Source organism: Cynara cardunculus (assembly GCF_001531365.2).
Source record: "Cynara cardunculus var. scolymus isolate 2C chromosome LG 2, CcrdV1, whole genome shotgun sequence".
In the NCBI taxonomy this organism is placed as follows: Eukaryota; Viridiplantae; Streptophyta; class Magnoliopsida; order Asterales; family Asteraceae; genus Cynara; species Cynara cardunculus.
The window spans coordinates 60,901,830-60,912,923 of record NC_037529.1 but is presented as its reverse complement, the minus strand read 5'-3'; the positions used below and the strand labels follow the sequence as shown (position 1 = coordinate 60,912,923).

Sequence of the window (11,094 nt, the reverse complement as noted above, 5' to 3'; positions counted from 1 at the left end):
TATATATGATTAGGTATCACAGTGTATCTTTTGTTTAACATAGTCAATATTTTTAGGTATCACAATGGTATCATAGTGGTATCACCGGAGGACGGTGGCCGGCGGACGATGGCCGGAGGACGGTGGCCGGAGAGAGAAGAGAGGAGAGTTTTAAAATACCAAAAATATCCTTACATTAAGATTTTAATTTAAAATTACCAAATTTATAAATTTCTTAATTTATCTATTGATTTGTGGTTAATATTGGTTCTTACAGTTACCACAAACAACTCAATTCTCCCTTGAATAGGCCCCTATATATATATATAGAGAGAGAGAGAGAGAGAGAGGGGGGTTGAGTTCTCCTAAGACCACTCTGTTTTTGTGAGACCATAAAACCACAAATAACACCAAATCTTTACAGCAAAACATTGTGAAAGTGCAAAAAAATATCGAACCTTCACAGACTGGTCTCACATGGTTCCAAGTCTCTCTCTCTATATATGTGTGTGTGTGAATTATTAGATATATATATATATATATATATGTTTATAAATTTTTATCTACATACAATTTGTTTAGTAAGGCTAAATATGTATAACAGGTATGAAACGAATGATTGATTCGAGAATGCTTGAGATCTTGTATTAAAAGTTTGGGACCAATGAGAAATAGAATCTAGTTCCCTTTTCATCTTTAGTTGTATGGACTTCAAACCAAATTGGTCATTCCCTCACTGAAAAGTTCGATTACTTCATCCCTATGCCAAGTTGGTCATGCATTTCGTGGAAGGTCAGGGGGTGCACTATGTTGTATCAACGAAGACTATAGACGACCATTAATACAAGCATCGCTCCTGCTTATCCGGGTGCAATAATTCACATTGTCTAGATATATAGTTAGATGATGATTTTGGATTCCATGACCTCCCTCCAAGAGGGGTGGTCCTCGTCTGTCGTCTCCAATGACAACGATGAGGTTGGAATCATGATGGCACTGATGAGGCGTTTGGCAATACTTGAGGGTATGAACACAAAAACGTTGAGCTTTTGTCAAGCTAGATCATCTCCAGTGCTCCAAAATGCTTTAGTTTAACCAGTAACTGATCATGAATATATGTTTTTCAGTTTTACGAAGTTACATTTTAGTGAAATGACATAAACTATTATACATGCTACAAAAGATGTTATGAGATTTTTCATAATCTGAAAAATGATATATTAGAACATGAAGGTTCAAATGACGCTAGCCATGCAGTACGATTGGACATGACTGATCGGATTGTAAAAAAACGTTAATTTCTTGATTTGTTTTTCGTAGTTTTTAGTTTGTTTTTGTAATTTTAATTATATTTTTATGAATTTTTTGACTTAAGGGAAAAAAATCATTGTCATACTAAACAAAACTTAAGCTAAAGTCTGTTACATTTTGTTTATTTTGCCATAAACTGAACTATACATATACCCAATTGTCAACTTTTACACGTCTCATTGCTTACTAATTTATAGTATAAAACCAACAAATTATAAAAATCTTCCTACAGAAAAAGTTACTCAACTTATAAATTTCACTCTAGCTTCACTTCTGATCAAAGTATCAGACCAAATTTCAGAATAGCTGATATGCCAATTATTGTATCTTTACAACACTAAGTGGTAACCGATACAAGTATACACGTGTATCTTTACAACACTAAGTGGTAACCGATACAGGTATACACATGTCCACCTTCATTTGATTTGTTATCTCACCCTTGGCTCACACCCAAGTCAAAGATTTTAGCTACTCACAACGGAATGAAATTGTATCATAAAGTAAAAGGAGACATAAATCATATACAAATGTAAAATGCAATAGTGGATTAATCAATAATTTTTTTTATTAACCTGAATATCCGACCCGCTATGCGAACTGAATAATCCCAGGACGACTACCTACTTTATGAGTAGTCCGAAATCACCGCATCTGAATCTCAGTGGTCACAAGAGGATTTTTATTTCCCCCACCACCCTTGTGGTTCATTGAATTTGTATTCTTTTGCAAAGTAACCCTCATTTTAGTCTGATTGGTTTTTTTCTTTTATCAAAATTAAAACAATATCGATTTAAATATATAGTTTTTAAATTAAAAATTGAATTTATTTTGTTTCTGGATGTAGCCCAATTGCTTGGTTTGGCTCAATAGCTATGCAACCCGACCCGACTCCATAAATGTTATTTGCATCTGCACACATCTCTCTTCTCTCCTTTTCAAACCCACACTATTCTTCATAATTCACCCGTGCGAAGCTACCGTTTTCCAACAATTTAGGGTTACAGGACTTCAAATTCAGCATCAATGTCTGCTTTTGGCATTGGTTCTGCTGCCAATACGAATCCAAACAAGTCAACTGAGGTATAGCGGAACTCTGATGATCCCAGTTTCTTTATATGTTAGTTTTCATTCACTTCAATTCAAGAACTCATTATTTCGTGATTGTTGCTTTGAGTTTTCCTTATTTAATGCAAATTATGGTTTCTTATTAAGGGTTTCTTGTTTACGTTATGTCTGGTTTGAATTTGAAGTGTTTCTATTGTAACTATCTGTTCTATATAGGTTGTATCACCTCCTACAGATGCTGTATCAAGCCTTTCTTTCAGTCCCAAGGCGAATTACCTTGTTGCTACTTCATGGGATAACCAGGTTCGTGTGATGTAAGCAATTCGATTTTGGGTTTATGAATTTCTATTTAGTAATTTTTGCTTGATATTTCTTTTGCATGCATCACTTCAAATAATTTTTATCTTAGATATTTATAAGGTCCTACGTTTGTTTTTCAATTTTGTGCTATCTGGTTTGTTTAGGACATTTTATGTTTTTTAGGGAACATATATGCTAGAAGCTTAGGCTAGATTTCAATGTGGAGGAAGAGTTGGTCTTCTGTTTGTAAACTACTAGATTGGTGCATTACTACATCTAAGTGAATATGGTTAGGATCATTAGTGATCTATTATTTTGGTCTGATTTACCTTTATACCATGAAATAAATGCAGGTGAGATGTTGGGAGATAACAAAAAGTGGAACTTCTGTTGGTTCTGTGGGAAAGGCATCAATAGCACATGACCAACCGGTAAGGCCAACTATATGCACTACTTGGATGATGAATTTCTGATGTTTTGTATTATATTTTGATTATTGTTCTGTCCCTTACCGTCTTCGTCTCTTACTTGTAGGTTTTATGTTCAGCTTGGAAGGATGACGGAACAACAGTCTTCTCTGGAGGATGTGACAAACAAGTGAAGATGTGGCCGTTACTTTCTGGTGGCCAACCAGTAACTGTGGCCATGCATGATGCTCCTGTAAAGGAAGTTGCTTGGATTCCGGAGATGAACCTTTTGGTATCGGGAAGCTGGGATAAGACTTTAAGGTGTGAATTATCTGGAATTTTTTGTAAGGCTTTTCTATCGGAGTGGTGAATAGTTTTCATGAGTTCATGGCTTTATTTATATCTAAATATTTGGTAAGTGTCAAGCTTTCCCTAGGAAGAAGGGTGTACATACATTAATGAAACCCCTATGGAAAAGAGGCTCTGTACAAAAGTTTGTAATTATAGATACACATGTGCCTTTGGATGAACAATCAAAATTGATGTCAAGATGTCTTTCATGCTAATTCATTGATTTATGCAAGAGGTCATTTAAGGGAAAAGATCATTTATCCTCCATCAGACTTGTAACTGCTGCTGTCTCTTTGTTCTTCTCTCTCTCTCTCCCCCCCACTGCCCTTGGGATTAGAATTTAGAATGATTGCTTTATTCGTGATGGTTGATTTCAGTAATCAATATATGTGTGAAATCTTAGATTACTTGTCTTCAATTTGCAGCTGTCCCTATGTTGTAGGGGGTTGCTGAGAGCTGGAAATGTTCTTTGTTGCTTCTTCGACTTGGGTGGATCTTATAATTTTCCCATGTGCCTCACCTTGCGAATTAATGAATCTATTGATACCTTTATGGTTTGTGACTTATGCTTTAATATTCAACATGTCATTTTCCATTTTTACTTTTGCCACACTATCCTTCATGTATAGAATGTTTGAGTTTACCCTTGAGTTAGCATCTACTTAGTACCTACCCTCAAAGAAGCTTCTTTTATGATTTTTGTGGATTGAAGTTGGTAAAAAATTTCAGCACAGGACTATCTTAAGTTTGCTGTAATCTTCTTCTATAGTATAGTCTTGACGAATATCCAATTTTACTACTCTGCTACTTCTAGTTAAAATATTTGCTGTTTTGGCCTTGAATTTTATATCATTGGGTTAAATTTTATTGTCATCCAAGTATTTAAACATACTAAACCCATATCCCTTTCTTTTATGCTCCAACTTGATTTTTACATCATGCTGCCTTCTAGATACTGGGACTTGAGACAATCAAATCCAGTTCACACTCAGCAACTTCCTGAGCGCTGCTATGCCCTTACAGTGAGACATCCCCTGATGGTTGTTGGCACTGCAGATAGAAACCTTATAGTATTCAACTTGCAGAATCCTCAGGTACTGTTCTATATCATCAGAACAAGGTCTGTTACAAATTTGAGATGATTTCATGTTCTTATGAATATGGGCTTTATTTTAACCTTTGAGATGACCATGTCTTCTGATTTTGTTGAGAGCATCGGCCATACATGCATGCGTATTGCCTTCTAATGCGCTTCCAAGCCTTCGTTGGTTTTTTGTTGATAAACATGGAAGCATTGTACTACTTCTTTCTCTATTCATATGGTTCTACATGTTTGATGTGAAGTGGAACAAATTCCTCTTTCACAACTGAAACCAGCAATAGGATGTTAAACTCTGTCAACTAAAATTTGGATGTAGAGGTGTTGGTCTATGAAATACGGTGCATGGATTCTGGGAATGAAATTTATAGGTGAGAGGAAGGAAGATATCTCTAATTTTGAATTCCTCTTTCACAACTGCAACCGGCATTAGGATGTTAAACTGTCTACTAAAATTTGGATGTAGAGGTGTTAGTCTATGAAAGATGGTGCATGGATTATAAGAATGAAATTTATAGGTGAGAGGAAGGAAGATATCTCTAATTTTGAACCCATATATAAGCAAAAGCGAGTCAATAGACATTGAGAGGTGAAATTGTGGTCTTCTTTCTCTTGCATGATCCTAGAGAACTCTCTTCATTACAAGGTAAGCATTAGTTTTCCACGGTCAATTTTGGTTGGATATAGTGAATTTAATAAAATAAGAGTTGGCCCCGGTTGTAATGTACTTCCCTTTGGAAGCTCTTTAGTTTGTATTGAGCTTGAATGACAGAAATCCTGTTTCTAATAGTTGTCCATTATCTCTAGCGGCTACTTGACCCAAGGTTTTAAAAAGAGGAATTGTGCCTCGAGGCGTTTTCCTTCAACGAGGAGAGGCGTAAGCCTCGAGGCGGACCGAGGCATAAGCCCGAGGCGGAAATATATATTAGATAAAATATATTTATACTAATCTGCATTCCACTGCTTCTACTTAGAAAATATATGCAATATATATACACACGCACACACTTCACACTTGAGTACTAGACACAACATATATATATATATATATATATATATATATATAATACTAAATTACCAAAAGAATCTACATACACTTCAATCATGAAATATAGATATAGTAACAAAGAAAAAAAAATATTGATCTATTCTCAACATATGTATGTATGTATTAATACGCTCACAACTCAAAGAAAAAAATATTATTAAATATCAACAAAGTGGGAGTAGAAGTGTGACCATTACATGTAGCAGAGGCTAAATATAAAAGAAGTGTATCCAGCATACACATATACATAATACTCCTGTGAACCGAAGAGAACAGAAGAAAATGCAAAGAAAATGGGAGAAAAACTGGAACTCACAAAGGACACAAACCAGTAGCAGATAGGGCTTAGGAAAACTAGAGAAGAACAAGGTTTTCAAAAAAGAAATAGCGAAGGTTTCAGTCATTTTTTTTGAATAATTTAGCCTCTGTATTGAGGCACGCCTCTTCACTGCCTCACACCTCACCGCCTCGGTTACCGCCTCAGACAATCGAGGCATACGCCTTGTCTGGGGACTGAGAGGCGCCGCCTCAGGTGCGATTTTGGGCCGCCTCACCTCAAGGCGTGCCTCGAGGCGTACGCCTGACGCGCTTTTTAAAACCATGACTTGACCTATGTGCTAAAACTGTACAGTGAATCATGTTTCATGAATAAAGTTGATTCATCTGATGGCTCATGGTGGCATGCATTCTCTTTATTTTTCCATGCAACTTGTGTATGATATTAATGATTTTAAGCCTCTCCCTACCCGGTGGGTGTTAAAGGGATGCCAGAGTTGCATCAAATTGATGTTATGCAGTCTCATAATTATATTATATGGAGGCTTTTCCCCTAGTGAAGAAGGGAAATAGAATGCCTGTTGGGATTCCAAGGGGTTCTTGGTTGGGGGTATTAGCCATTAGGGGTTGGGAATGGGAATGGGAATGGATCATTAATAGTGCTTGTTTAATATTATGGAATCAATCTTTAATGGACATGGCCACATGGGGTAGTGAAACATTCCTCACTAAATTGGGGGTATAGTAACTTATTCTCCACTTTGCCTTCACACCTCCCCCATCTGCATACCATCATCCCTCCCTCATCCCCCTCCATCCCTCGTCCAGTGCTCCGAATATCACCATTTGGACCTCTGCGGCTCTGCCCTCCCTTCCTTTCATGGTGGGGATGTTTTGTGGCGACATTATTGCTTTCAGAACATGGGTCTCATCTCTGATCCCAGACGATGGAAGTATCTTTTTCTGGAATTCGAGGCTAGCTTCATCGAATATCCCACATCTTCTTGCTACTTAAATTCGTTCTTCGTCAATTGGCCTTCAAATCAATTAGATAGGTAGATAGCGGCGGAACAAGAAATAAAGGGAGGGGGTGAAGACAAATACAGCAAAAAGAAGCAAGGCCAGTAGCCAGGTCATACCCGGCAGTGCAGTGCCAAAGCTTCCGCCATAGCTCTACTCTACTTAGACTCCCGATCTTAGTGCCATACAGCAGAACTTATACCAGAATGGTGGCCAAGTAGATCATGTGGTTAATTAGGCGATGATAACTAAACTTCGACAGGAGGTTTTTTTGCAAGATACATTTGGATTTAGTGATTTTGATTTGCTTTTTCTCCACCATTCCTCATATCATCCAAGCATTAACAGTGCAAAACAATGTAATGGGAATACGCATTCCCATTCCCATAACTTAAAATGAATCAAGCACCCCCTCAGAGTAGTAACTGCGGGTCCTTGTTATGGATGGATGGCAAGGGTGAAATCATGCATATATTATGAATGCTGTTTTTCTCCTGTCAAGTGGTAGAGGAGACAGCTGGTTAGGTGTTATGCATGGGCTCGAGGATGTTCATAACACTTAAGTCCTTTAATTGAGATTTACATGGGATTAATCTTGATTTTGTGTGTAACTAACGGTCTGAAGTTGTTCTTGCATTTATAGTTGTAACTTGCAAGGCCATGTGTGCCTTTAAAGTCCACTGTTCGTTTTCTAGGTGATTATCACCGTGGTTGGATGATGAAAAGTGGTCTTGAACATATTACAAGTTAGATTGATAGACACCTGCTGTTTTTTATCCTGTCGAGCAGTAGATGACAAAAACTGGTGGGTGTTACGAATTGGCTTGAGGAATTTCATAGCACTGACCTCATTTAGCTTCCCACTGGATCTATGCAAGGTTTCTATTAGAAAATTTCTAGCTGCTCTTCCCTTTTTGGGAAACAAGGCCGTGTATGCGTACTTTAGGTCCCTATGGCCTCATTAGGCTTATAGCACAAACATCTGATAAGGTACAGCCATGCTGACTCAGCATCAAGTTGTCCTAGGCTCCTAGCACTGTCGAGATATTGTAGTTGTGGAACTAAATGGGGATACTCCTGCAATCTGCCTTGAAGGTATAATAATGCCATTAGTTCCGCATTGTTGACATAGGATGCAAGTGTCTATAAATCATCTGTGATGGTTTACAAAGTGCTTAGCAATCTGTTTTTTTGGAAGAAGTATATAATATTTATATACAGCAAATTAACTTCTCGCCTTTGGCGAGGCTTTAACCCTTGACCTCTTAAGAATGTTGGGTTACAAGGTACCGTTGGGCCAAAGGCCCTTTAACTGCTTAGTAATCTATTATTGTAACACAATATTAATCCATAGATAGGTTTTTGGTTAAGGCGAAGGATTGTGTGAGAAGGGAAGTTATGATGAGAAGCGTAAGAAGAGAGATGTGAACCCTTAATCTCATACCCACCCGTGAATTGCGCTTTAGAAGGGGATCGATCCTGTGCATCTTAGCGCACCACATTAGTGTTGACATTCAATTAGGATTGATCCAAGGGTGGAAATCTCTTCTTATGCTTCTAACCATAACTTCCCTTTCACAGGAACCCAACCCTTTTGGTTAGTTCAATTATGTTTATGAGAACTATTTTAGTCTCTGTTCCGATGACAATGGCGTGTATCTGTTGTCTGTAGAACCTTGAGTGACAATGCCTTGAATGTAGATGGAAAATTTCTGGAAGTTGAAATAGGACAAAATAAATGGTATTTTTTTCGTACATGTGGGCATATGAGATTGCATCTTCTATTTTCTTTAAATGCCAAAAAGTTGGAGAATTTTTAATTTGTGATGCTGACTCCATGTGGATCACAACAGGCTGAGTTTAAGAGAATCCCCTCCCCCCTAAAGTACCAAACTAGGTGTGTTGCTGCCTTTCCGGATCAGCAAGGTTTCTTGGTATGCTCCTACTTCTATATTGGCTTATTATGTTTGTTTTTAAAAATGCTCTGTCCTTAAAATGTATCTTTATGTGATGATTAATTGTGCTCCTTAGGTTGGGTCAATCGAAGGGAGAGTTGGTGTACATCATCTTGATGAACAACAGCAAAGTAAAAACTTCACTTTTAAATGTCACAGAGAAGGAAATGATATATACTCAGTCAATTCTCTTAATTTTCATCCCGTAAGATACTTTCGTTATTACTTATATATGTAAATCTGAAAAGCTTATCTTTTGCTAATTAGTTGGTTCAGCCCGTTTCAGGTTCAAATGAACCTTTAACATTTTGTTTCCCTTTTCAGGTTCAAATGAACCTTTAACATTTTGTTTCCCTTTTCAGGTTCATCACACATTTGCAACTGCTGGATCTGATGGTGCTTTTAACTTCTGGGACAAAGACAGCAAACAAAGATTGAAGGTAGCTCTATACAATTCCATTGCCGTTATATGTTGATTATCAATTTGGAAATTCTTATATCGCTTAATTGGTAACTGTCATCAAGTATTCTTTTTTTTTTCCTTCTGCAATATTAAGTTTTCCTTTTTGAACTTTAAATCTCTCTCTCCATCCGCTACTAGAAAAAAAGTTCAACTTTGAAGTTGAGCATGATACTTTCCAGGTTCAAATTCAAATTTGATTTTATTCTTATTTTGTTGGTGTATTCATAACACAATCTTTTTTTTCTTCTCTTTGTAACATACATTAAACTTAGTGTGGGTGATCAATCTTCTCAAGTATTGGGAATCCAAGCTTTATATCAGTTTTGAGTTTAGAAGTAGTACTCTAGACTTCTCTAATTTCATGCATGTTCTCATCTTGAGATGTATTCATACCCTACTGCTAGGATTCTTGGGTTAAAAATTATGGACTATGAGGAGTGTGTGTGAAGTTTACCGAATTTTGTGGTATGTCACACAAAATTTCCAGTTTCTTGTTTTTAGAAAAAAATTTCAAGTCAAATTATCTGTGTACCCAGTAGATATCAGTTATCACAATTTATTCTTAGTTCACTTGATTTACCTTAATTTCAATGTAGAGTTCAATGTGAGTGACTGAGTGTATGTTGGTCATTTAGCTAATAGCCAACCGCCAACTCTATTGAATTGTGTATGCTTTTCTTGTGGGTGGTCGGTTTATTAAACACTTGTATATTTTTAGAAGTTATACATGGTAAAATAATACACCCAAAAATGTGATTGAAAAAATGATTTCCATAAATTTTGAATATTTTTCAGCCATGTTGCCTATTTGAGATTTGTTGTTTTTTCATCTGATTGTTCTACAGGCCATGTCAAGGTGCAATCAACCTATACCTTGCAGTAGCTTCAACTATGATGGCTCCGTATTTGCTTATGCGGTATGGCTTTGCTAACACACATAATATAATAATTTCTGAAATGTGAATGTCTACATTCTGCTGTTTAAACTTGTATCATGCGTTATAAGGGATAGGACGAAACAAAAGCTTGTCCCATGTGAGATGCAACATTAGACTAGGACAGGACGAGATTGAGTGGGATAAAAGTCTAAATTTTTTTGTCAAGATTGATAACTTATGGAACTCAATGTCAAATTAGAACCCTAATACCTTCCACAATTCTTTCACCCACGTAGCTAACTCTTGCCTGTGCCGTGCAGTCCAGCTCTGCACGCATGCACCCCCAAAGTTAATGCATAATTGACTACATTGCACTTGCTCCTTCAAATCATCGTAGTTGAGCCTTCATTATGTTGGGGTCGAGTGTCCTCCTGTTAGGAAGCTTGATGGTCCATTTATTTAGTATCAGCCGTTCGCATTTTTTTTCAAATGCTCAAAGAGTAGATGTCATTTTGCTTCATGCTAGATCCTAATCCTTACCCAGTTGAATATGACGACATTTTTTTATCAACTCAACTACTTACATGACTTGATATCTTAAGGTATGCTATGATTGGGGAAAAGGTGCAGAAAACCATAATCCAGCAACAGCTAAGACCTATATTTACCTGCACTTACCTCAGGTCAGAAAATTTTTAACCACTAGTTTTTATAAGGTTTTTCATCAAGTGCGATAACTCGAAACACTTTAAAACTGCAGGAGTCAGAGGTTAAAGGCAAACCTCGAATCGGAACCAGTGGAAGGAAGTGAAGATATGCCATTTGCTATTTTCCCATATCTGTTCTTGTACATGTAATGAACCGATTGTGTAGACAATGATCTTTGTAATCCATGGGATGCTCGAGTTGTCATAAATGTTTCTAACGAAATCTCGAATG

General features: G+C 36.9%; 1 protein-coding gene across 1 annotated transcript; it reads left to right on the top strand.

Annotated features, from left to right (window-relative positions):
* Window positions 1-2,217: 2,217 nt before the first annotated feature.
* Window positions 2,218-11,067, top strand: LOC112505801 (protein RAE1). The gene is made up of 11 exons (XM_025109802.1): window positions 2,218-2,373; window positions 2,575-2,661; window positions 3,012-3,089; window positions 3,193-3,386; window positions 4,369-4,510; window positions 8,713-8,793; window positions 8,891-9,019; window positions 9,177-9,254; window positions 10,123-10,194; window positions 10,758-10,838; window positions 10,916-11,067. Exons 1-11 carry the CDS (start codon window positions 2,317-2,319, stop codon window positions 10,964-10,966), a joined length of 1,050 nt encoding a protein of 349 aa, XP_024965570.1. The 5' UTR covers window positions 2,218-2,316; the 3' UTR covers window positions 10,967-11,067.
* The last annotated feature ends 27 nt before the right edge of the window (window positions 11,068-11,094 follow it).